The sequence below is a fragment of the Ovis canadensis genome, chromosome 7 (genome assembly GCF_042477335.2).
Source record: "Ovis canadensis isolate MfBH-ARS-UI-01 breed Bighorn chromosome 7, ARS-UI_OviCan_v2, whole genome shotgun sequence".
Lineage (NCBI taxonomy): Eukaryota > Metazoa > Chordata > Mammalia > Artiodactyla > Bovidae > Ovis > Ovis canadensis.
Genome location: NC_091251.1, coordinates 61,229,478 through 61,257,189, shown reverse-complemented (window position 1 = coordinate 61,257,189; position 27,712 = coordinate 61,229,478). Strand labels below are relative to the sequence as shown.

General features: G+C 39.3%; 1 protein-coding gene across 10 annotated transcripts in view; it reads left to right on the top strand.

Annotated features, from left to right (window-relative positions):
- Nucleotides 1–27,425, top strand: part of FAM81A (family with sequence similarity 81 member A) — an 81,513-nt gene extending 54,088 nt beyond the window's left edge. For 6 of the 10 annotated variants that reach the window (XM_069596348.1, XM_069596351.1, XM_069596350.1 and 3 more), the window contains exons 5-9: nucleotides 9,931–10,060; nucleotides 11,635–11,741; nucleotides 19,780–19,915; nucleotides 21,478–21,673; nucleotides 25,152–27,425. In XM_069596348.1, coding sequence (XP_069452449.1) covers nucleotides 9,931–10,060; nucleotides 11,635–11,741; nucleotides 19,780–19,915; nucleotides 21,478–21,673; nucleotides 25,152–25,276 — 694 coding nt within the window. In that variant the 3' untranslated portion in view covers nucleotides 25,277–27,425. Of the gene's footprint in view, nucleotides 1–9,930; nucleotides 10,061–11,634; nucleotides 11,742–19,779; nucleotides 19,916–21,477; nucleotides 21,674–23,036 lie in introns of all 10 variants that reach the window. The other 4 variants (XM_069596356.1, XM_069596354.1, XM_069596357.1 and 1 more) reach the window with 1 other exon arrangement.
- The last annotated feature ends 287 nt before the right edge of the window (nucleotides 27,426–27,712 follow it).

Genomic DNA, 27,712 nt, shown 5'->3' with positions numbered 1-27,712 from the left:
TAGGTTGGTCATAACTTTTCTTCCAAGGAGTAAGTGTCTTTTAATTTCACGGCTGCAGTCACCATCTGCAGTGATTTTGGAGCCCCCAAAAATAAAGTCTGCCACTGTTTCCACTGTTTCCCCATCTATTTCCCATGAAGTGATGGGACCAGATGCCATGATCTTTGTTTTCCGAATATTGAGCTTTAAGCCAACTTTTTCACTCTCCTCTTTCACTTTCATCAAGAGGCTTTTTAGTTCCTCTTCACTTTCTGCCATAAGGGTGGTGTCATCTGCTATCTGAGGTTATTGATATTTCTCCCAGCAATCTTGATTCCAGCTTGTGCTTCTTCTAGTCCAGCGTTTCTCATGATGTACTCTGCATAGAAGTTAAATAAGCAGGGTGACAATATACAGCCTTGACGTACTCCTTTTCCTATTTGGAACCAGTCTGTTGTTCCTTCCTCTGCAGTTTTTTGAAAGAGTTTTAGCAGGATAGGCATTAGCTCTTCTCTAAATGTTGGTTAGATTTCTCCTGTGAAGCCATCTGGTCCTGGGCTTCTGTTTTTTGGGAGATTTTTGATCACAGTTATCACAATTTCAATTTCAGTGCTTATAACTGTATTGTTCATAATTTCTATTTCTTCCTGATTCTGCCTTGAAAGATTGAACTTTTCTAAAAATCTGTCCATTTCTCCCAGGTTATCCATTTTATTGCCATATAGTTGTTCACAATAGTCTCTTATAATCCTTTGTATTTCTGCATTGTCTGTTGTAACCTCTCCTGTTTGTTGATTTGATTCTTCTCTCTTTTTTCCTGATGAGTCTGGCTAAAGGTTTGTCAATTTTGTTTATCTTCCCAAAGAACCCACTTTTGGTTTTATTAATCTTTTACTATTGTTTCTTTCATTTCTTTTTCATTTATTTCTGCTCTGTTCTTTATGATTTCTTTCCTTCTACTAATTTTTTTTTCTTTTTTTTCTAGTTGTTTTAGGTGTAAAGTTAGGTTGCCTATTTGATGTTTTTCTTGTTTCTTGATGTAGGATTGTAACGCTATAAATGTCCCTCTTAGAACTGCTTTTGTTGCATCCCATAGGTTTTGAGTTCTCATGTTTTCATTGTCATTTGTTTCTAAAAATTTTTTGATTTCCCTTTTGATTTCTTCAGTAACCTGTTGGTTATTTAGCAACATATTGTTTAATCTCCATGTGTTTGTGTTTCTTGCAGCTTTTTTCTTGTAATTGATAACCTAGCCTCATAGCATTGTGGTCAGTGAAGATGCTTGACACGATTTCAATTTTCTTAAATTTACTGAGATTTGATTTGTGACCCAAGATGTGGTCTATCCTGGAGAATGTTCCATGTGCACTTGAGAAGAAGGTGTATTCTTCTGCATTTGGATGGAATGTCCTGAAGATATTAATGAGATCCATCTCATCTAATGTGTCATTTAAGACTTGTGTTTCCTTATTAATTTTCTGTTTTGATGATCTGTCCATTGGTGTGAGTGGGGTGTTAAAGTCTCCTACTATTATTGTGTTACTGTCAGTTTCTCTTTTTATGTCTGTTAGTATTTGTCTTATATATTGAGGTGCTCCTATAACATGAACCCCTTTTATTAATGTTGAATTATTTTCTAATATAGATATATCCCAAGGCTCTCTTACAAAATGCAGTGAAAACATGGGAACAGACCAAAATTTACACAAAGGGGACAAACAAGATGTAGAGCAATAATAAGGTCTTCTCAGGATGATATAGGATGTTTCTCTCTGTTTCTACTCCCGTCTCTCACCTCCTTTTTTCTTTTTTTTTTAGACTTTTTATTTTGTATTGGCATATAGCTGATTAAAGGGCTTCCCCAGTGGCTCAGCATTAGAGAATCCGCTTGCAATGCAAGAGATGTGTGTTCAATCCCTGGGTCAGGAAGGTCCCTGGAGGAGGGCATGGTAACCCACTCCAGTATTCTTACCTGAAGAATCCCATGGATGGAGGAACCTGGCTACAGTCCACAGGGTCACAGAGTTGGACATGACTGAAGTTACTGAGCACGCACATAGCCTATTAATAATGTTGTGATAGTTTCAGGTGAACAGTGAAGGGACTCAGCCATACATACATATCATAACACCTCTTGATCATGCCAATATTTTGTTAGGCTGTAACACCCATATTAGAAGCTTAGTTATGATACAGTAATCCCAAGGGAATACACCCTGAGACTCCCAGGGGGTGCCTGAAACTGGGGATAGCACTGAAGCCTCCCTATAATATATACTATGTTTTTTCCTATATACTTATCCCTGTGAGAAAGTCTAATTTATAACTTAGGCAAAATAAGAGATTAACAGTCATTAATAATAAAATAGAATAATTATAAGAGTTTACTGTAAAAAATATTGTGTGAATGTGGTCTCTCCCTCAGAATATCTTAGTGCAGTGTATTTACCTTGGCAAGGCTGTGAGATTATAAAATGCCTGTGTGAAGAGGTGAAGGGAAATGAATGGCATAGGCATCCTGTAAGTGGCATTGCTTTTTAAACGCCGTATGCTGCCGTGTCACAAGCTGTAAGAGAAGATCTGCCTCAGCATGAAACTCAAGTCATGTCTGTGGTTAGACATTTGGGACCCTGTTCTGGACTTTTAACCACCTCCTTGCCATCAGTGATCAGACAGCCAAGTGATAGAGTCATTCTGCCACCTAACTGCCGCAACCAAGAGCTGTACCTGGAAGACAGCTGCCCAAAGACCTGAAAAGGGAAATTTTGGAATGAATACATCAGCAGTTCATCTGTAATATTACATCAAGATAAAACAGGACAACTGGTCGGAATTCAGTGCAGGTTCTTGTTTAACTAAATCTATTAAGTCATGCCTGCAGCTACATGTGAGCCTCAAGACTGCCTTTTATGATGTGTGTTTTTTGAGAAGAAAGGAAGGGGGCTTCCCTGGTGGTCCATTGGTTAAGAGTCTGCCTGCCAATGCAGGGGACACAGGTTTGATCCCTGGTTCAGGAAGACATACTATTCCGTCACTTGTTTCTTCATGACAGTATATTGTGGGCCTCCTTCCAGTATGCACATGACCTGACTGACTTTTTAATTAAATATGGGATATTCTGTTCCATGTATGTATCATAATTTAATATATTTAGCCACTCCTGTATTAATGGAAATGTGTGTTGTAGCTCTGATACTTTGACCACCTGATGCGAAGAGCTGACTCATTGGAAAAGATCCTGATGCTGGGAAAGATTCAGGGTAGGAGGAGAAGGGGGAGACAGAGGATGAGATGGTTGGATGGCATCATTGACTCAATGGACATGAGTCTGAGCAAGCTCCGGGAGATGATGGACAGGGAAGCCTGGTGTGCTGCAGTCCATGGGGTTGCAAAGAGTCAGACATGACTGAGTGACTGAACAACAACAATGTTGTAGTGTTTGTGTTTCCAAAGTGAGACAAAATATGGAAGCCAAGCTATAGCTAGTGCAAATCTGTGAGCCATGAGCTTTAGGATCATTTTGAGACCTTTTCAAGTAACTTATTTAAACATAGTCTGTCCCTTGAACTGCTTTGTGAAGATGATAAACTGGTATGATGTAAATTTCCATCTGACAGATTTCCATCCTATAAGCTGTTATTTGAATTGGAAAATAATATTTTTGTATTTCATGGTAATTTAAAAATTCAGATTTCTCCAAATATAATTTAGATAATGTTTTGCTTAAAAATTTTGAGCTCAAAATTAAAAAGAGGGGTCTGTATTTGATATTGTTTTTTAGGCATCATTTGTGAGTGGGATGATTTTGAGGACTAAATGAACTAATATTTAGTTCATGCATAAGTCCATGTTTAATTCATGCATAATATTATGCATCTTGGACAGTGCATGGTACGTAGTAAATATTCCTTACAGTCATTCATTGGCAAGTATTTATTGAGACCCTACTACAAGCAAGGCAATGTGCTCAGCACTAGGGTTTTAGTGATAGAAAAGGCAGTTGCCCTTCTTCCTTAAATGTAGTTTATATTCCTTCTAATAGGAGAGATAGACATTAAGCAAATTATTGCAAAATAATTATTTATTTTACTTATGATTCTGGTTTATAGATTTGGGGGGAGTTTCTATAGAAACGATCGTATCATCTGCATATATTGGCAGTTTAATTTCTTCTTTTCTGATCCTCATATCCTTAGTCTTTTTTGTCATCTTGTACTGGGTAAAATCTTCAGTACAGTTCATTAGAAATTTAACAATGAGCATCTTTCTCTTGTTTTCAACTTTAATGAGAATACTTCAGAGTTTTTACATTTTTTGGATAATGATTAATCATGGATTCATCAGATTTGGGAAGTTTTCTTGCACTCCAGATTTACTAAGACTCTTTATAATTTGTATTGAGTTTTCTCAAGTGTTTTTGCATCTATTCAAATCACAGATTTCTCTCTTAATCTGTTAATGTAAATTTAGCAAGGTGGTTACTAATATTAAAGTACAAAGATCAGTTTCTTTACTAAAAACCAATAGGAAATAACTAGAAAACATACTTAAAATGAAGATGTTATTTAAACTAAAATCAGGGAATGTGTAATAACTAGGCATATATCTAACAAAAATTGTTCAAGACTTCTTGAAAATTAAAAAAAATTGGCTAAGAAATAATAAGAAAATATAAATAAATAGAAACAGGTATTATATTCAAGGGTAGGAAGTCTTTAATATCTTTAAAAATATCAGTGTTCACAAATTAATCTTCAGAATCAATGAAATTCCAATTAGATTCCAGAGTTTTATGGAGAAACTTGATAAGATGATCCTAATGTTTGTACATCAGTTAAGAGTCAGAAATACTCAAGATACTTATGAAGATGACCAAAGAGGGGAGAGTTGCCTTACTAGATACCAAGACTTGCTATGAAACTGTAGTTATTAAGATGTTATGTTGGTGGCTTAGGGATAGAGAAATTGAACAGTGGAACAGGATAGAAAGTCCAGAATTGAACCACACATGTATGGGACTTTGATATATGTCATAGATGGTGTAGCAGATCCGTGGAGAAAGAAGAGACTGTTAAGTAAATGGAGCTAGAAAATTTATTATCCATTTCAAAAAAGATTCATTTTTTTCCCTATCTCATATCAGATATAAAATCACCTCCAGATGAGTAAAGGACTTAAATGCTGAACATAAGACTTAAAACTTTTAATAGAAACATATAGAGAAATATCTTTTAGACCTTTTGGTAGGGGAGGATTTCTTCTTGATATAGAAGGCATTGAGAAGTTTATGTTAAAATTTCAAGTGTTGCTCACCATTCTTAAATAAGAAAATGAGAAGTTACAAATGGAGGAAGACATTGTATAGTAAAAAGTTGTGTCAAGAATATATGTACAAGCTGAGAATAATGCAAACAATCCAGTGTAACAGTGGGTAAGAGACATGAACTGACATCAAAGAAGAAACACTCATGGCCGATAAACATGTGAGGAGATTCAGTAGCATTGGTTGATATTGAAATGAAAATTTCAAAAAGTAGCAATATATGCTTTCTCACTCTCAGTAGACTGACGTCTAAAATGTCCAAAAATGCCAAGCGTTAGAGAGGTTGTAGGTGCACAAGATCTCTTACCTATTGTTAGTGGGAGTATAAACTAGTGAGGGCTGATATTACCTCTCAGTGCTGAACATCCATGTACTTTGAGATCCATCAGTTTATGCCCAAGATAAATTGTTGAAGTTGTACCACAGGAGGGTACTTCATAGCAGCATTGTTGGAAATAGCAAAGTCTTGCAATAACCCAAAGTGCCCATTAGTGGAAGTTTGGAAAATAAATTGTAACAAACAATAGAATGTTATTTTGTAGTTAAAATGAATAACTACTGTAGTGTTTAACAATATAGTTGAAGCTTAGCAATAAGTGAAAACAATAAGTATCAAAATATTACTTATGACATAATGGCTTTTGTAACAGTTGAATTCAACTAATACACACATACACATGCTTTTAAGAAATATATATGTGTGCTACTACTGCTAAGTCGCTTCAGTCGTGTCCGACTCTGTGTGACCTCATAGACAGCAGCCCACCAGGCTCCGCTGTCCCTGGGATTCTCCAGGCAAGAACACTGGAGTGGGTTGCCATTTCCTTCTCCAGTGCATGAAAGTGAAAAGTGAAAGTGAAGTTGCTCAGTCATGTCTGACTCTTAGCGACCCCATGGACTGCAGCCTACCAGGCTCCTCTATCCATGGGATTTTCCAGGCAAGAGTATAGGAGTGGGTTGCCGCTGCCTTCTCCACAATATATATGTGTGTATATATATACTAATACATAAACAGACATGTATGTGTGTGTGCAATACAGTCTTGAAAGGAGAACAAGGGAATGGTGACACAGGATTTAAAATAGGAACAGGTATTTAAAAATAATTAACTGAATAAAGTGAGCCATGAATAAAGTGAGCTGCAGATGGTGATTGCAGCCATGAAATTAAAAGATGCTTGTTCCTTGGAAGAAAAGTTATAACCAACCTAGTCAGCATATTAAAAAGCAGACCTTTGCCAACAAAGGTCTATCTGGTCAAAGCTGTGGTTTTTCTAGTAGTCATGTATGGATGTGAGAGTTGGATGTGAGAGTTGGACAATAAAGAAGGCTGAGCACTGAAGAATTGATGCTTTTGAACTGTGGTGTTGGAGAAGATTCTTGAGATTCCATTGACCTGCAAGGAGATCAAACCAGTTAATCCTAAAGGAAATCAGTCCTGAATATTCATTGGCAGGGCTGATGCTTAAGCTGAAACTCCAATACTTTGGCCACCTGATTGGAAGAGCCAACTTGTTAGAAAAGACTCTGATGCTGGGAAAGATTGAAGGCAGGAGGAGAAGGGGACAACAGAGGATAAGATGGTTGGATGGCATCACAGACTCAACGGAAATAAGTTTGAGCAAGCTCTGGGAGTTGGTGAAGGACAGGGAAGCCTGGCATGCTGCAGTTAATGGGGTTGCAAAGAGACAGACGCAACTGAGTGACTGGACAACAACAGCAAGTAGAAAATGATAATAATAGTGGTAGTAATAGTAATAATAATAAATTTTAAGAAGTTCAGCAAAAGAAAAATGTGGGGTATCCGGAAAATGTTTAATTGCTATACCTGATCTCCAGGAAGGGTTCAGTAAGGAAGTGACTATTGTGCTTAGCTTGAGGGATGTATAGTACCTAGTCAAGTGATAAGGTCAAGGAAGAATTCATCCAGAGAGAAGAGCCCGGGTGAAGGCCTTAAAGTGGGGAAGAAGTGAAGTAAGTTCAAAGGCCTGCAATGTAATGGTGTGGCTGAGTACAGAGGAAAAAAGGGACAGAATATATAAGATGATGCAGGGAGGTAGGTGGCTTGGGACTGACTCTTTCTAAGCATTTTGAAGGATTTTGGTTTTATCCTAGAAAAGCAGGAAATCATACAAAGAATTTATGCAGAATTTAGTTTGATTTTTCTTTGCTCACACTTTTGTTTCTTTGGGGTTAATACCTAGATTGCAAGGTACATCAAAATATATTCATGTTTCAAGATTTGGAGTATATACTGCCAAGTTGCCCTCAAGAAGATTTGTAAAATTTACTGTTCCACCTGCAATGTGTGATGTAGATTAATTCTACAAACTCCAATGTTGGGCAATGCAGAATTTAGTTTGATTTTTCTTTGCTCACACTTTTGTTTCTTTGGGGTTAATACCTAGATTGCAAGGTACATCAAAATATATTCATGTTTCAAGATTTGGAGTATATACTGCCAAGTTGCCCTCAAGAAGATTTGTAAAATTTACTGTTCCACCTGCAATGTGTGATGTAGATTAATTCTACAAACTTCAATGTTGGGCAGTAAATGTTAAAAATATTTCCAATATAGATGGATAGTGACATGATTTCTGCTTTGTGTCTATTTTATTATGACTATTGAAATTTACACATGTATATATGCAGTTTTTCAGATTGTGTTTCAAAATATTAAAAATATTTTCATCAATATTAAATTTTTTTATCCTAATGCATTTTCTGTTATTTCCAAAGAGGATTATAGCATTTTAGTCAAATGATTAAGCTAAACAGGTTGTTCAACTTAGAGAAAATGTGAGTCATTACCAAGTAAAATCTCAAGAAGTTTGAAGTAATTGAGCTGGTAGCTTACTTTTTTCAGAGTCTACAAAAAATTAAATTTTCCAAAAATTTTCTCAGTTTGTTTCTTCTTGCATCCTACTCCTTCTCTCTGGGTGTTCTTTTCTTCTTACTGAAGTACATTATTTAATGACTTTTTCAATATGAGTGTGTGGGCGATGCATTTCTTAATCTTTGTGTGTCTGAAACGTCTTTATTTTGCACTTATTCTTGGATGATAGATTTGTTCCCCTCAGTCCATAGAAGCTGTTTCTCCAATATCTTCTGATATTTATTGTCTTCTGGTATCTGTAGTGTGCTATCAATCTTATAGTCAGTCAAAAAATCATTTTGTCTTTGGTATCTGGTAGCTTTTAAGATTTTATCTTTATCTTGGGTTATATGAATTTCACCATAGTCTGTTTAGTTTTACTTATGCCACTTGGTATTCATTGAATACTTTAAAACTCATGTCTTTCTTCAGTCTTAGAAAATCTACAGCACTCACACCTGAAATATTGCCTCTTTGCCATTCTCTCCATTTTTTAAAAAATTCTTCACCCTCCCTTTGACTTATGTTAGCATCTCTTTATTTGTCCTCTCTCTTTCTTCACTATTTCTTCATGTTTTGCATCTCTGTCTGGCTTTGGTACATTCTGAGCAGGCTCCTTGCTACTTTCTTATAATTCATTGATTTTATCTTCAATCATGTTTAGTCTAGAGTTTGTCAGGTCTACTAAGAAAATTTTAGCTTATTTTTAGGATTTCTAATTTTCTTCTCTTAACCGCTTGTTCTTTTTTTTAATCTCTACTTAAAAAAGAATAAGAGTTCTCGTGATGGATGTTAATCTATCTTTCCTTTTTGAGTACCTAACACGTATGTACTTTAAGCTCACTTGATCCGAGGCCATACATGTGAGTTGTAGGAAAGCTGGCAGTAGTAAGAATAGAAGCCACGGGGGCCCAGGCTCACGTAATTTACTTCTGCCTTTAGGACCATTAGGCTTGATGTCTACATATTCCTTCCCCTCCAAGATAGTGTCCTGCCCATGTGCCCACATCTGTGGCTTGGTGTTCGTAATGGGCTGCCCAGGTTGCCTGGTCCCCCAGTGACCCCTGCTTAGGCATGTCGTGTCTACTGGAGCCCAGTAGCAAGCTGGCAGGTCCTTCTTAGCGCAGGAATGATTGTGTTGGAACAGGACATGACTTTGCTCTCAATTCCTAGGAGGTCATTCTGTGTTTGACAGAGGCTTCATAGCCCAGATTACCACAGATACTTTGCATACCTTTAGAACTGCCAAGTCATAAGGCTCAAGGGCAAAGTACCTGGGACCAGCTGCAGAACTTTCCCATGCTCTGGAGCACACTGAAAGCACATAGCCTTATAGGTGGTTTGGTAAAATGGGAACAGTGCTTTCAGATGTGGTAGAAGTTGCCTCCAAAATCCAGAGGCCCTGAACTTGAGAGGTGGAGGGGGCACTGTAGAGTGACAGGCCACATCTGGCTCACTCTGTAAGCTTTTTGTTACTGGGCTCTCACTGCATATTCAGTTTTGTACTGATGAGCATTGTAAAGCCTTTGTTTTGTTAATGGTTACATCTCTAGTCTTACTGAGCAACATCCCTGTGGTTTAACTTAAAAACCATAATGTGAGTAGCTCTCTGAATTCATCCAAATCTCTGTTAAAAGGGATGATTCATAGTGTAGTTTCTCTGAGTGGGATCGTGCACTTTATAGTATGCAAGGAAGCTTCAGCTCATGTTTTAAAACTTTGATAAGAATTTCCTTTGTTCTTTATCTGGATAGATGTGACGCCAGCATAGCCAGACTCTCTGCCGAGCACAAAACGACCTATGAGGGCCTCCAGCACTTGAACAAAGAACAGCAAGCTGCCAAACTCATCTTGGAAACAAAAATCAAAGACGCAGAGGGACAGGTATGACCTGTTTCAGGTAGCTTTTTGAAAGTGGGTATTTGTTCTTATCTAAGAATAACATGGGTTTAATTATTTCCTGCAGGAGAAACTAGTCAGGGCACTCAACATAAGCATCCCTCTTCTTCTTCCTCCTTCTATTTCACTGGAGTGGCCCTTTGTAAGAATGCAACCAAAATGCCAAGATTTGTCAGTATACTCCTAATTTTAAGTATTCTTTTCCCTCATTCTTCAAACAATATGTTCCAGAAATTCTAACTTATATCTCCAGAACCATCTCTTAGACAGGTAAGTGATAAAAGTGTGGTTTTACAGGCTTTTACAGGCCACTAATCTCAATTTTGGATTCAGGAAATAGTTTATTCGTAGGATTTATGGGCTGCCTCATCACATAGTTTGTATATGGGGAAAGATTAGAACAAAGCTAGAGGGTTAGCTAGCTAATAAATTTCAGAGTATTCCACCTTGCAATTCATAGGTTAATTTCTTAAAGCAAAATTCTTGGCATTTCACAGTTTGTTTTTTGGCTGCTTAGAAGTTTTCCTTTGCCATAAGGGGGCCTGTCTTCTAGGTCTTTCTCTACAATGTCTGTTTTACTTGCTCTTCTTCATTTGAAGAGAGACCACTCTAGTATTCTTGCCTGGAGAATTCTGCTTCATAGTTTTATAATAATTAATTTTTTTACAGAAACAGCTTTGGATCCTTATTGGAGGCAGCTAGGACACAAATATGTCTAATCCAATAAATTGACTAGGTACGCCCTTTTATTAGAATGAAAAGAAAGAAAAAGTGTTAGTCGCTCAATCATGTCTGACTTTTTGTGACCCCCCATGGACTGTAGCCCATCAGGCTTCTCTGTCGATGGGGATTCTGCAGGCAAGAATGTTGGAGTGGTTTGCTGTGCCCTCCTCCAGGGGATCTTTCCGACTCAGGGATTGAACCTGCATCTCTTACATGCCAATGCCAACAACCTTGGCAGGTGGGTTCTTTACCACTAGCCCCACCTGGGAAGCTGAAAAATTATGTTTCCTGAAACTTAACCTGCATCTGGAGGTAAATCTGAGACCTAGTGGGTTTTGTAAGTGATAAGAATTCCATCCTTTATGACTAGTAGCCACACAAACGGTGGAAATTTCAAGGTAAAAATGACTTCTATTTTGTGCCAGCAGGGGGAAGTCTTGGTCCTGGGCAGGAGCTGGGCTTGCTCAACAGAGACCTGTAGTTGAGTGCTCACTGCATGATGAATATTTTGGCAGTGCTGCTGGTCTTGATTTTTTTTTTGGCTATGCCCTGCAGCCTGTTGGGATCTGAGTTTCCTGACCAAAGATTGAACCTGGACCACAGCAGTGAAAGCCCAGAATCTTAACCACTAGGCCACCAGGAAACTCCTCTGGTCTTGATTTTTGATGGGTGTGTGTAAAAGAATTGGAAGTGGAGAGATTAGGTGGACTCCTAAATGAATTTATTACATTAGATTGAATTTAATGCCATGGACGAAAATACATGTCACTAATGTTTTCTGAAATTACCTCTGAAAAGGTTTGATGTGATGTTTACAAGTGAAGTTTCTTTTCCAGATCTCTCAGCTTTTAAACAGAGTGGACTTATCAATATCAGAGCAAAGCACCAAACTGAAGATGTCCCACAGAGATAGTAACCACCAGCTTCAGCTTTTGGATACTAAGTGAGTAGTCAACTTAGAAAAATCTGTTTTGGTTGATGTGCTTTATACTACAGTTTTTTCCCCTTTTGGTTTTTATTTATTGTACAAAGTGAAAACCATAATGGGAATTCACAGGGAAAGTTTCCTTGTAGCCTGTTACCACTTTACCTTCCTAATTATTGTTTTTAGTAACTGGATAATAATCCATCTATTCATCCAATAAATATTTCTGGGCCTAGATGAACATGGCCTGGGTGCTGAGAATCTGAAGAAGAATAGGCTTTGTTCTTACCCTTGTGGAGCTGATAGTCTAGGGAGCTGATGAATGTTAATGGAATAACCACTTAAATGAGTACATGCTATGTTATTACTAAATGGTGATACATGCTTTGAAGGAAGGGTACATGATTGCGGCAGGCTGATTAATGGTTCCTGCAAATATCACCATGTTCTAATTCCTGTGAATATGTTATGGCATTGTTGTTCCATCACTCAACTGTTCCAGCTCTTTGTGACCCCATGGACTGCAGCACGCCAGGCTTCCCTGTTCTTCACCATCTCCCAGAGCTTGCTCAAACTCATGTCCATTGAGTCGGTGATGTCATTCAACCATCTTATCCTCTGTCGTCCCCTTCTCCTGCCTTCAATCTTTCCCAGCATCAGGGTCTTTTCCAATGAGTCAGTTCTTCACATCAGGTGGCCAAAGTATTGAAACTTCAGTTTTAGCATCAGTCCTTCCAGCGAATATTCAGGATTGATTTCCTTTAGGATTGACTGGTTTGATCTCCTTGCAGTTGTAGGGACTCTCAAGAGTCTTCTCCAACACCACAGTTTGAAAGCATCAATTCTTTGCAGTCAGCTCTTTTATGGTCTAACTCTCACATCCATACATGACTACTGGAAAAATCATAGCTTTGTCTATACAGACCTTTGTCAGCAAAATAATGTCTCTGCTTTTTAATATGCTGTCTAGTTTTATCATAGCTTTTCTTCCAAGGAGCAAGCGTCTTTTAATTTCACGGCTGCAGTCACCATCCACAGTGATTTTGGAACCCAAGAAAATCAAGTCTGTTACTGTTTCCTTTGTTTCCCCATCTATTTTCCATGAAGTGATGGATCAGATGCCATGATCTTTGGTTTTTAAATGTTGAGTTTTAAGCCAACTTTTTCACTCTCCTCTTTCACTTTCATCAAGAGGCTCTTTAGTTCTTTTTCGCTTTCTGCCATAAGGGTGGTGTCATCTGCATATCTGAGGTTATTGATATTTCTCCCACAATTTTGATTCCAGCTTGTGCTTCATCCAGTCCAGCATTTTTCATGATGTACTCTGCATATAAGTTAAATAAACAGGGTTACAATATACAGCCTTGATGTACTCCTTTCCCGATTTGGAACTGGTCTGTTGTTCCATGTCCAGTTCTAACTGTTGCTTCCTGACCTGCATACATATTTCTTAAGAGGCAGGTCAGGTGGTCTGGTATTCCCATCTCTTTAAGAATTTTCCACAGTTTGTTGTGAATCACACAGTCAAAGGCTTTAGCATTACCAATGAAGCAGAAGTAAATGTTTTTCTGGAATTCTCTTGCTTTTTCGATGATCCAGTGGATGCTGGCAATTTGATCTCTGGTTCCTCTGCCTTTTCTAAATCCAGCTTGAACATCTGGCAATTCTCAGTTCACGTACTGATGAAGCCTAGCTTGGAGAATTTTGAGCATTATTTTGCTAGCATGTGAAATGAGTGCAATTGTGTAATAGTTTGTACATTCTTTGGCATTGCCCTTCTTTGGGATTGGAATGAAAACTGACCTTTTCCAGTCCTGTGGCCACTGCTGAATTATGGCACGTTAAATGGCAAATAGGAACTTTGCAAATGTGATTAAATTGAGGGTCTTAAGATGAGTAGTGTTATTTGTATCATCATTATTGATGTACTCTCTAGAGTCCCTATCAGATGGAGGCAGGAGGGTCAGAATCAGGAGAGAAGGCCATGTGACAATGAGAGTGGAGATTGTCATATGAGTGCTTTGAAGGTGGGGAAGGGGGCCACAAGCCACGGAAGACAGGCAGTCACTAGAAGCTGAAAAAAGCAAGGGAATGATTCTCCCCTCAGACCCGTCAGAAGGGACCACCTCCACTCACACCCCAACTTTAGTCCAGTGAGACTGAATTTAGACTTCTGGCCCTCAGGACCAAAAGGGAATAAATGTGTTGTTCTAAGCCACCAAGTGTATGGCGATTTGTCACAACAGCTGGGGGACTGAATGCAGTAGTGCTGCTGGGGTGAGTGACAGAGGCCTGGTTGTGGGGCCTTCCTGAGGAGGTGGTGTTCTCAGTGAGAGCTGAAGAATGAATGGCATTCCCTAGCCCTTGGACTCAAGGAGATAAAACCCATCAATCCTAAAGGAAATCAATCCTGAATATTCATTGTAAGGACTGATGCTGAAGCTGAAGCTCTAGTACGTTGGCCACCTGAAGTGAAGAGCCAACTCATTGGAAAAGACCGTGATGCTGGGAAGGATTGAAGGCAAAAGGAGAAGGGGGCGGCAGAGGAGGAGATGGTTAGATAGCATCATCAATTCAATGGACAGAGTTTAAGCAAATTCCAGGAGTCAGTGGAGGACAGAGGAGCCTGGCATGCTATAGTCCATAGGGTCTCAGAGAGCTTGGTTTGACCTAGCAACTGAAAAACAAAGTAAACAGTGCGGTGAGGACCCAGGAGATGGAAGAGCCTGTCGTGCGAGAAGTGTGACGTGAAGGCTACGCACAGTGTAGAAGGGGCTGGGTCAGGGCCTGAGGGTGGGGAATGAGGCTAGAGAGGAGGCAGGCCAGCGTACAGGACTTCACACAGTCAGGACTTCCTGTTTCTTTCTCTAGAGCAAGAAGAAGCCATTGAAGGATTTTAAGCAGGTAGGGTGATATAGTCAATTTATGTTATTTTTTAAAATGGTCTTGATTGCAGTTGGAAGATGGATCACAAGGGCTGAAGCCGAGTTGTGGATTGGGGGCATTGTAGGCATTTAGATGAGAGAGATCTGTGCTGGGGGGGAAGCTGAGCTGTCTCGTTAGGACATTGTATGGTGTTATACTTTGCATTGTGTTTCAGTGACACTTTAAACTGGATTTGCCCCCAGTGAAACTCATCTGCTGCTCTTCTGCTCAATCATAGAACCATATACTTTTCCCTGTCACGAATCTTCATAAGCTTGGCAAATTTCCTGCCAAAGCAGAGCCCATAGTGACCATATATGTTTATTTATGTATGTTTGTATTTGACGATTATATTTTTTAGAAGCTGACTTTGTTAGAGATTTGTGACAGTTTTCTATCATCATTATTATTTTTATGGCCACACCATGCGGCATATGGTACCTTGGTTCCCTGACTAAGGGAACTGCAGTGGAAGCGCAGTCTTAACCACTGCACTGCCAGGGGAAAGTGAAGTCGCTCAGTCGTGTCTGACTCTGTGTGACCCCATGGACTGTACCCCACCAGGCTTCTCAGTCCATGGGATTTTCCAGGCAAGAGTACTGGAGTGGGTTGCCATTTCCTTCTCCAGGGGATCTTCCTGACCCAGGGATCGAACCTGGGTCTCCCACATTGTGGACAGATGCTTTTACCGGCTGAGCCACCAGGGGAAGTCTCTGGAAATTTTAAATTAATCATTCTTCCTGTTCTTTTGTCTCATTATGTCCATGCTTAATACCACTTCAAGGTCGTTGATGATTGAACAGGAATTCCCTTACAGAAACCATGTTTCCTTTCCTCTAATTATCTGTATTTATATCATTCCTGAGTTATGTCACTCTTTCTCATAGATCCTACAAGCTTGCCAAGTGCAGAAAGATCTCCTGACCCTTTCCTTCCATCATACAGGAAGAAAATAAACATATTAGTATTTTTTTCTGTGAATTTTCTCCTTAGGAGATATTACTAGTCAGCAGACATGAACATCTTTATTTTTCTTCCTACAATTTAAAGTCCAGAAGTCTAGACACAAAGGCTGTTCGCAGAGGAAAGGGTACTAAGCCTGGGGCCTTTGTCAGGGAGAAAGACAGATTAGAGACCCAAAGGTAGAACCCTGGTTGGATGAACTAGGGAAAAAACACACTCTGCAGAGAATTCATAAAGAAACTTACCTGTCTTAGTCTTGATTCTGAGTACAGGTGTAAAAGATATTCCTAAAACATTCTAAACCGCAGTACAACCTTTATGTGGATTTAGAGTTAGAATTCACATTACCCAACCACTTTGAAGAAACCAGAATAGACGTTTTACCTTAGAATGATCTCCGGTAGTAGCCTAAGACGCCTGGCCGAAGCAAATACAAATATGCAGTCTTCAAGGCTCCCCACAGGCAAGTTAAGTTCTAAGGAACATAAATGTAAATCAGAAATTATAGACCAACACAAGGAAAAAAAATCACATAAATAATAAAGTGAGAAGAAACAACAATAAGCAGAATCAGACTCCTAAGTACTGCATATATAGGAATTATTGGATAAAATGGATGTGTGTGTATATATGTATGTATGCGTATGTGTGAGTATTCACACACACACACTTTTTGAAAATATGACAAAGGAATAAGAGCGTACCAAAAATTAACAGTCAGGGGGATTTCCTGGTAGACCAGTGTTTAGGGCTCTGTGCTCTTGTTGCTGAGGGCCTCAGTTCAATCCCTAGTTGGGGAACTAAAATCCCACAAGCCACATGGTGTGGCCAAAAAATAAAAAGTCAGAATTGACAAACAACCAAATTGGGCTTCTAGAAAATATAGTCATTGAAAACAAAATGTAACTTCCCTGACCAGGGCGCCTAATAGTGACCCAGGTGCCTTGGAGTCCAGCCTATAACTCTACCTAGAAGTGGAACTTAGCCTATTACCCCACTTTATTGCTTAGTAGAGCCTTTGGCCTTGCCCTAGCAAGGAACCGAACAAACAACACTTCCTAAAAGCAGAACATACCCTGTGACCCTACCTGACTAGGGAGCCAAGATAGCAATCCCACTCGACCACAAGCACAGCCTCCAGATTCACTTGACTTCACAGTACAGCTGGTGGCCCTGCCTGACCAGGGATTCTGGCCAGTGACCTTCCTTACCAGTGGTGCATAGTTAGCAGCCTACCCAATTGTGGAGCCTGAAGCCCTATCATGGGGGTCCAACCACCCTACCAGGGAACACAGTGACCCCACCTGACCAGAGGGAATGGCAGAGTTCATTTAGTGGCTCCATTTGACTGTGCAACCCAGCCAGCAGCCCTGCCTACCCTGGAAGTCCAGCCAGGAGAATCACGTGACCATTGAGCCCAGCCAACAGTCTCCCTCCACCTGTGCTTCAGAGCATGGGCAATAGCCCTGCCCAGCTAGAGACCTAACAGACAGCTATAAAACATGCCATCCAACAGCAGCAGAATACATATTCTTCTGAAGTACACACAGAACATTCCCAGGAGAGATCATACATTAGGCAACAAAATAAGTCTTAAGAAACTAGATGAAGTCATGTCAAGTAGCTTTTCAAACCAAAATGCTATGAAACTAAAAATTAATGACAGGAGTAAATTTGAAAAACTCACAAATATGTGGAATTAAACAACACATTCCTAAACAACCAGTGGGTCAAAGAAGATCAAAAGGAAGATTTTTAAAAATCTTGAAACAAATGAAAATGGAAACACAGCATATATAGACTGTAGCCCACCAGGCTTCTCTGTCTGTGGAATTCTCCAGGCAAGAATACTAGAGTGGGTTGCCATTCCCTCCTCCAGGGGATCTTCCTGACCCCAGGACTGAATCCAGGTCTCCTGCATTGTAGGCATCTGAGCCACCAGGGAAGCCCACCAAAACTTATGGGATGCCACAGAGGCAGTTCTGTGAGGAAGTCTGCAGTGTTAAATCCTTCCATTAAGAAAAAAGAAAGACCTTGAATAAACAACCTGACTTTATACCTTAAGGAATTTTAGAAAAAGAAGAACAAATTAAGCCCAAGATAGCAGGAAGAAGGAAATGATTAAGATAGACCAGAAATAAATGAGAGAAGAGTAAACAACAGAAAAAAATTGGGGGAAAATTTAAAAAAGTAATTGTCAAGCCAAACAGACAAAACTTTCTCTAGACTAACCAAAACAAAAAGAGGGCTCAAATAAATAAAATTATAAATGAAAGAGGAACTACTACTACAGACAACACAGAAATACAGAGGCTCATAAGAGACTGCCATGAACAATTGTATGACAACAAATTGCATAACTTAGAAGAAATGAATAGACTCCTGAAACAAGCTACTAAGACTGAATCATGAAGAAATAGAAAATCTGAACAGACCAATAATGAGTAAGGAGATTAAATCAACAATCTAAAACCTCTCAACGAAGAAAAAGTCTAGGACCAGATAGCTTCATGAGTGAGTTCTGTCAAACAATTAAAGAAGAATTAATGCCAGTCATTCTCAAACGCTTCCAAAAAGTTGAAGAAAACACTTCCAAACTCATTTTACGAGGAGCATTATTCTGATAACAAAACCAGATAGACAGTACAAGAAAAGAAAATTACTGACCAATATTTTTGATAAACATAGTTGCAAATGCTAACAGACCAATTCAACAGCATTTTAAAAGAGTCATGCACCGTAATCAAGTGGAATTTATCCCTGAGATGCAAGGATGTTTCAATATATACAAGTCAATCAGTATGATACATCACATTAACAGAATGAAGGATAAAAACAATATCATCTCAGATGCAGAAAAAGCATTTGACAAAATTCAACATCATAATAAAGACTACCAACAATTTGAGTATATTAATAGAATGTATCTCAACATAATAAAGGCACATATGACAAGCCCACAACTAACATAATACTCAGTGATGAAATTCTGAAAGCTTTTCCTCTAATATCAGAAGTAAGACAAGGATACCCATTCTCAGCACTTCTATTCAGTATAGTGCTGGAAGTCCTGGCCAGAGCAACTAAGCAAGAAAAAGAAATGAAAGACACTCAAAACAAAAAAAGAAGCAAAGTTATCCCTGCTTGCAGATATTATCTTATAGAGAAAACTCTAAAGACTCCCTCATAGAACTGTTAGGATAAATGAATTCATAAAAGATGCTGTGCTCTGTGCTCAGGCCCCCAGGTCAGGTGGGTCTCCATAGTGGGGCAGGACTGCTGGCTTGACTTCCTGCCCATGTAAGACTGAGAAGCTTTGTTTTTGATGATATGACCAGGGAGTGTACTTATCACTTCAATGCATGTTCCATTGCCTGACTTAGTCCTGTGGTCACACATAGCTGCCAGGAGGGCTGATAAGTGTAGTCTTAACTAGGTAGTTGTGGACTCGGGTCACATTTGAGGGTTTCTTAATAGGGAAGAAGAGAACAGATACTGCAGAGAATTGGGGACTTATACCACAGGGGAGGGGTACATTTTATTATTTTTATTGTTAAGTCACATATATTCTTGTGTACTTTTATTGTTTTCATAATAAAAATAATTCAGATGGGGAGGCAGTGGGATGTTATTTTAAGGTATTTGGAAAGGGAGAGGACTATAGGAATGGAAATTTGAGTTTTAAAAAAATTCTCTGTTTGATTTAAACTAAGAAATATCTGTATGGGACAAGAGCAATTGGCAGAACATAAGAGAGAAAGGGATCCAGGCTCCAGTCCTGGGAGAAAAGATGGAGAAGGAGGAAGAGTCCTGGGCAAGGAGGAGCCTAGAAGAGAGCCAGGCTACTGTGTCTTTAGCCAGGAGTAGCCTGGGCCTTTTAAACTGCAGAGGTAGGCGCTTGGAGTGGCTCTGTATGTGACGCCTTGGTACTCACACTATCAGGTCTGCACGGGTGGGAGTACTATCGGGTGCTTTTCTGTTACATCCTCCTCTTCTCCTTCCTTCTCAATTTAGTGCCAAGTGCAATTCTATGAAAAAGGAAAACGTGTAATTCTGAGTGAATGGAATTTAATGCTTACATATTTCCAAGAGATTTGATAGAGACGGAGGTTGTTTGATGTCATTTTAAAGTTGCTTTATATCTAACAGCTAATTTTTCTTATTTTAGATTTAAAGGTACAATCGAGGAACTCAGTAACCAGATTTTATCTGCGCGGAATTGGTTGCAACAGGAACAAGAACGGATAGAAAAAGAACTTTTGCAGAAAATCGATCAGCTTTCCTTGGTTGTTAAGGAAAACAGTGTAGGTGTTGATGTTCAACCATAACATAGTTAAGTTATTCGGTGAGACCTGCAACGTTTGAATAATACCTTGTAACGTATGTTTGATTTATTTAGCATTACATTAAGCTGTTAATGCTTGTTTCTTGCCTTATAATCTCTTTCCATGGTTCATACTGATTCTTTGTTATAAAGAGACAGAGCACTTTGACTTGTTTGGTTAACAAAGAAAAATAATAGAAAATTTCAGTACTTTCAACTAAGACAAATCCAAATCAAGACCTTAAAGAACCAAGTTGTCCAGCTGCATTTCTAAATAAAAATAGCAATTACACACTTCATCTTAGTTTTAGTTTCATGGCCTGGTAAAAGCCGCTTTGACTAGATTTCTCGCGCCAGGCCCCTCCATCACACTGTAAACCCAGCGTGAGGTGTCACAGGGCAACATCTCAGCAGCATCCAGTTTTCTTTTCTGTGTTCCTTCTCATTTCACCCCACTCTCCTGTAGGCCTAAGGTTTGCAGAAGTGCTCAAAAACCATACCCAGAAAGCCTTGCATATATAGCATTCAGTATCAGTACTTGAAAGCAAATGCTTCTTGATTTGGTTATCTAGCCTGACCTCCCTCTCCCTTCTCTTTTCTTGCACTGCTTCCTCTCCCTTGGACTTTGATGGAGCACAAGTGACTGGTGTAGATTGCATCTCTGGCTCTGCTCTCTCTTGATGCCGAGCTGTTGAATTGCAGACTGTGCCCTGGGCACATCATGAGAGTTCTGTTATGCTTTAGCCCACTTACAGCTTGGTATTTGTAGTCCTGGCCTCTAAAGCTTGCCTGCAGACCCAGATTCTCATAAGAACGAAGCATGATAGAGAGAAAAGGAAAGAAAATGTTCTATTTCAACTATTTCTTTACATGTCTCCATGTTTTTATCAGATCTACTGATTGATTTGTAGTCTTCTGTGTCTTTGGATCACTATTTTTATATCTGAGGTGACTTAATAACTAACACACTTCAGGATAATGGTGACTTTAATATGATAGAAGCTTATTTATCTTTCACATAAAAGAAGTCTGGGTATAGGGATTGCAGGGCTGTTACGGTAGCTCATCAATCCTCAGTGAACTATGATCTTTCTGGCTTAAGTCTCTACCAGTCCTAGACAGTGACCCTTGCATACATAGCTCAATATGGCTGCTAGAGCTCCAGCCATTACATTTGAATTCCAGGAACAGAAGAAAGAAAGAAGAGGTTTTTTATTTATGTCTCAGCTATTTTTTTTTTAACTTTTCCTAGAAGTTGCCACATATGTTTATACTTATGTCTCATTACCCAGAACTTAATCATATGGCTACACCAAACTCAAGAGACAATAGAAAAGGTAATCTTTATTCTGAGTGACCTTATACCCAGCTGAACACTGGAGATCTGTTATGGAAAAAGGGGAGAGTGGATATTGGGGTGAGCATCAAGTAACCTTTTTGATTCTGTTCTCTGCAGATTGTTCTTAAATGATATTATGACTGATGTGAATGCAATACAGACTCTTTGGAGTAATCACCTGCTGTTCTTATCATGGATCTCAGGGAGCCAGTGAAAGGGACATGGAGAAAAAGCTCAGCCAGATGTCAGCCAGACTGGACAAAATAGAAGAGAGTCAGAAGAAGAATATGGAGGTACAGAGGACAAAACAAGAGGAGGAGAAGGTGCATGGGCGGATCAGCAAGCTTGAGTTACGGATGACCGAGGACATGAAGGAAATGAAAGCCGAAGTTGACGCAGGTAGGCCAGTAAGGAAACAGTTCTCGCACTTCATTTTCTGTATGATCTGAAAGTCAGCTAATTAGTATTCCCCCACAACTGCCTACAGACCTGGATAATGGAATGTCCTTAGGTAATTTTCCAAGTAGAGCTAAAGTATTGCTTCAACTTCAAGGACATGAAGACAGACAGACCTCGAGAGACAGGCGAACAAACCTAAAATCGCTTAGCTTGCATACATAGCTTTAGTGCTGTCTGCAGATTCTTTTCTGATCATAGCCAAGGTCAGTATGCCTCAGAAACAAGCATATATCTTTGAGAGGCCTTTGAAGGCTTATTTTATGCTGCTGGCAGTATCCCACCATGGCAGTGGATGGTGTTCTCTGCTCAGAAGCCCACAGGGCTCATTCTTCCACACTTGTTAGGAACACAGTGTCAGAGCTGATTTCAAGTTCTAAAGTGCTGCCAGATAAAGGAGGGATTAGATTTACGTTTTAAATATTTATTTATTTGGCTGCCCTAGGTCTTGGTGGCAGCTTGCAGTATCTTTTAGTTGTGGCATATGGTTCCCTGACAAGGAATTGAACCCAGGCCACCTGCATTGAGTGTTCAAAGTCTTAACCACTGCACCATCAGGCAAGTCCCAAGAGGGATTAAGTTTATACTGTGAACTCTAGAATACAGAACTGGGACCAATAATCAGAAGTTATGTGAATACATATTATGAAGCAGAAGTATCTACAGTTAGAAGTCTTAGAAAGACACAGGTGCTTTGTGAACCTGGGAGTTCTTTACTGAAAGTATTTAAGTGAAGGTTGGTTGACCGTGGTCAGGAAAGAGAAGACAGTCAGGTAGTGTGGGAAGGGGAACTAAATTATCTCCTGATTCCTTTCTGTTCCTCTGGTTCTGTGAATTTTCTGCATGGAATTGTTCTATTTTGGCTACATGAGAAGAAAAGTAGCCCCATCCCAAGAATGATTTTGTTGTAACCACCATGGGGTCTCAAGAGTTGGGCACAACTAGACGGCTAATACTTACTTACTTATTTAACCACCTCAAGTTAATTATTTTATTTAAGGAGAGGGTGCCATTAAATTTATGACTTTTAGAACTTCGTGGAGATAAAAGTGAATTTTCTTTCTTGGTGTTTTGGGCTAGTAGAGTATGATATTTGACTATTTCATTAGTGGTTAATGAGATGGTGATAAGAAATGCATATGAGCCTTTTAAAAATTAAAAACATTTACTTTTTTCTTGTTATGAAAATAGACTTCTTAGTGGAAAATCATGAAACAAGTATACTAAACAAGTATACTACAATGTCCTATTGGCGAAACATTTTTCAATATTCACATTTCAAATTTCACCATTGTTTCCTTTACAGCAAGCCATCCGCAGTCCAGGTTCTCATCCAGAATCACCGCATCATATTTAGTTACCATGTTGCTTATCTAGTCTCTCTCAATCTGGATCAGTTTCACAGTAATGTTGTCATCATTAAAGAACACAGGCCAGTATTTTGTGAAATGTCCCACCGTTTGGGTCTTCTTGCTTCTTTTTAATTCACTTCAGGTTGTGTGTTTTGGACAGACATGCTGCAGAAGTGATGTGTCCTTCCCAGCGTTTTTTCTTTCAGTACTTTAATTATATCCTGCCATTCCCTTCTGGCCTGCCAGGTTTCTGCTGAAAGGTCAGCTGTTAAATGCATGGGGTTTCCACTGTATGTTACTTGTTGCTTTTCCCTTGCTGCTTTTAATATTCTTTCTTTGTGTTTAACCTTTGTTAATTTGATTAGTATATGTTTTGGCGTGTTTCTCCTTGGGTTTCTCCTGTATGGGACTCTTTTGCTTCTTGGACTTGATTGACTGTTTCCTTTTCCATGTTGGGGAAATTTTCAACTATAATCTCTTCAAAAATTTTCTCATACCATTTCTTATTCTCTTCTTCTGGGACCTCTATAAGTCAAATGTTGGTGCATTTAATATCTTACCAGAGGTCTCTGAGACTATCCTTAGCTCTTTTCATTCTTTTTACTTTGTTCTGCTCTTCAGCAGTTATTTCCACCACTTTATCTTCCAGCTCACTGATCCATTCTTCTGCTTCAGGTATTCTGCTAGTGATTCTTTCTAGAGTATTTTTAATTTCAGTAATTCTGTTGTTTATCTCTGTATGCTAATTCTTTCATTCTTCTAGGTCTTTGTTAATTGATTCTTGCATTTTCTCCATTGTGTTTTCAAGGGTTTTGATCATCTTTACTATCATTATTCTGAATTCTTTTTCAGGTAGTTTGCTTATTTCCTCTTTATTTATTTGGACTTCTGTGTTTAAGTTTGTTCCTTCAATTATGCAGTATTTCTCTGATTTTCATTATTTTTAAATTTATTGTGTTTGAGGTCTCTTTCCTAGGTTTCAAGGTTGAATTCTTTCTTCCTTTTGGTTTCTCCCCTCCTAAGTTTGGTGCAGACGTTAAAGCGTCTGCCTGCAATGTGAGAGAACTGGGTTCGATCCCTGAGTTGGGAAGATCCCCTGGAGAAGGAAATGGCAACCCACTCCAGTATTCTTGCCTGGAGAATCCCATGGATGGAGGAGCTTGGTGGGCTACAGTCCATGGGTCGCAAAGAGTCAGACATGACTGAGCAACTTCACTTTCACTTTCTCCTAAGTTTGGTCCAATTTTGTGTAAGCTTCACATAGGGTGAGATTTGTGCTGAGTTTTTTATTTCCTCTGATGGGCAGGGCTGAGTGACATGGTAATCTTGAATGCTGATGATTGGGTTTGTATTTTTGTCTTGTTTGTTGTTTGGATGAGGTGTCCTGCACAGGGGGCTACTGGTGGCTGGGTGATGTCAGGTCTTGTGTTCAAGTGGTTTCCTTTCTAGAAGTTCTCACTATTTGATACTCCCTAAGGTTAGGAGTTCTCTGACAGTCTAGGGTCTTAAAGTCAGTGCTCCCACTCCAGAGGCTCAGGGTTTGATCTTTTAGCAGACTGAAACTGAAGGACTCTACTTCCAGTAATGATGTCCTGAGGCAGTACTGAAATCCCTTCTCCAAAATCAGTGTGAAGAAAGAAGACCATGAGCATCCTACTAATGGAGACACAGAATTTAGCTTCTTGAGTCAGAGAGCACTTAGGTGCAGACAGCACTGAGGTGGTCTGTCTTAGCATGCAGAGCCCAGGCTCCTTTCCAGGGTTTTCTCATCAGGGGTACATAATGTTGGATCCTCCCAGTGTTGGTGAAGATAGCTTTGACCCTTGGTTAAAGTGGTGTCTGTCACATTTCTCTATGGTAATATTTCATGTTTCCCTTTGTATCTGTAGGGAGACACTGTGAAGCTATGCAACTATCCTGTTTCCCATTTAACTTTTATTCCAGTACTTTGAGAATCTATTGATAATTTTTGCCCAAATCAAGGAGTACTGTCTGCTGTAGGATTTGATACAGCGTTGTTGTTGTTGTTTTTAAATATTAACTCTTGTGAAATTTACCCTTTCTTAAAGGGTTTACTGCCATCTATGAAAGCATAGGATCCCTCAGGCAAGTTCTTGAAGCCAAGATGAAGCTGGACAAGGACCAGCTACAGAAGCAAATCCAACAGATGCAGAAGCCAGAAGCTCCCATGTGAAGGGACTCGGGACATGGACCTCAAAGGTGGTTTTGCCAGTGGGGCCAGAAGCTGGATACCTCTGTAGCCAGGCTGTCGCTGCCTTCAGGATTGTTCTGCTCATGGTGTGCATGTGCCAAGAAACGTGTTTTCATGGGTCTAAATGTTTACCTTGAGTCTTGAAAACACTCTTCTTTAAAAGGATTACATACAATTTTTACCACGTTATTCAAATTCGATCAGATATCCTCCCCTCCCTGGATTTTAAAAGGCTTTTATCCCTTTCATTTTATGAATGAAAAGACTTAACAGTTTCCCTTTGATTCGTGATGCTCTCTAGCCAAGACTTTACTCTTGAAAATGTCATGGTGATTTTTTTAAAATTAAGAAACTAATTAATCATCTTGGGAATGTGTTGCTCCTCACTCTAAATTAATGTTTTGATGGATTAGAATTCAACCTTTGAGTCCCTATTTGGATTTTATTATTGTTATCTGTGCATTTCTTATATTGATTCTCTTCTTGTAAATCTTCTGTCTTTTGTAGGGGGAGGGGATTTAACATTTGGGAAAAGAATCTACCACTTATGCAATGAAAATAGTTTAAAAATTGATAACTGCCATATAGACTACAAATTAAAATGGAAACTTAAGACACTTATCTAGATAATGCAAGGCACAATTATCTGTATCAGCCACCTAGTTATACCAGGTTTTAATACTGAAAGCCTTTTTCAATTATCCACAGCCTATATAGTGAGAGCCATATATTCAATAATGGAATGGTGGTAATAGCTTGTTTATTACATAATTGATTGTTCATTAATCATATGGGATGTGAAAATTTTTCAAGCTTTTTGATCTCCTCTCTAAATTTTTCCAAAATTGGCACAGAGTGCTAAAGGTTTATATACAATTATTGTAACTGTATTCTTGTGCCTTGGTTTTATCACATCAGTGCACTGTACCCTATAGAAGTTTTGCAGACAAAATAGAAGGCACAATAGCACATCAGAATTATGATGTAAAAATGGGATCCTATGTATTTTTTAAATGTTTTAAAAATTTTATCACTGTTATGATGTTAATCATTCAGTATCATTAATGGAATAGAAATTCATACTTTTGTATGGCCAGAAAATCAAATTGATACTGCATTTATAACAATGTCAAGAAATGTTCATTTTGAGCAATTTCGTAGATGATGGGTGTTTTTTTTCAATCGCCATATTTGATTAGTCATTGGAAACTGGCACCAGTGGTATCTGTTCACCTGTATATGTAAAAACTAACAGTGAGACACATGCCGTTCCAAACTGTGAGGGTACCCAAGAAAAAGAAAACAAGAATACTTTGAAAATTTTAAAAACATTTTTTTGTCTGCCAAGGACTCAGGAAAATTAAAGCATTTTCTATTTTAGACTAAATCTTGAATGAAATCTGTAACTGGCTATTACTGTTTACCCATATAAATTATGCTGCTAAAGTACATAATAGTTAACCCTCAGTGGCTTGACAAAGTTTTTTCTTTTTAATTTGTACCTGAGAAGTCATACAAAGAATATGTCATTCAACATATATTTCCTTATTTTGTCACAAATCTTCCCGTCTCTATTCAGGAAGACTGCTTCCACTTAACAGTGAAAAAAAAAAAAAAAAGGTTAATGCTCTTCTGCAGTCAGAAAGTGAGTTTCTCTTTGTGCTCGAGTAACCGTGTTTATACAGTTCTCCTGGTTTAAGCACAGACCACAGCACAGACAGCCACGGCTCCTCAAGCATCTCTCTCCTCTGGGAGCCCTGAGGAGGGGGAATCAGCACACATCACACCTGGGAGGAGGGGAACTGGCGGGGCTAAGGTCAAGGGGTGACGTGACCAGGTGATGCTTCTGTCCCCCTGTCGGGAGTTCGGCGGGGATTCGCCCCTCTGGCTGATTGAAATCAGCTGGGCACTTCAAAAAGCTACCAGTGCCTGGGCTGCTCCCCCAGACCAGCTAAGTCAGAGCCTCTGGAAGGGGATGCAGGCAGCCGCATGTGTCAGAGGCCCCCAGGTGACTCACGTGTTGTGAGTCCCTAAGCTCCATGTCCTCTTTTCACCAAAGTTAAAATGAGAATCAGCTTCCCTGTACGTTCCTTTACCAGAAATTTGCAATAAAAAGAATAAAACTTCCAAATCAATGTGGTGTATGATTCTTAAAAGCCTTTTCATGGGAGGTAAATTAGGTAAAATACGGTAGAAAAATCTCTTGCTTCCTGGGGAAAATTTTGGTGGTTGAAATAAAGTGCTCTGAGACCTGGCAGACCTGCTGGGACTTGGAAAGTCACAGGGAGCTGCTCCATCCTTGGGTCTCCAGAGCTCTGGGTGCCATCTCGGCTCTGGACTAATGGCAGCGGGCAGTTCCCAGCATGCGTTGTATGCCCACGTTGCGACCTTGGTGGGTATTCATTCATTTCATTATAA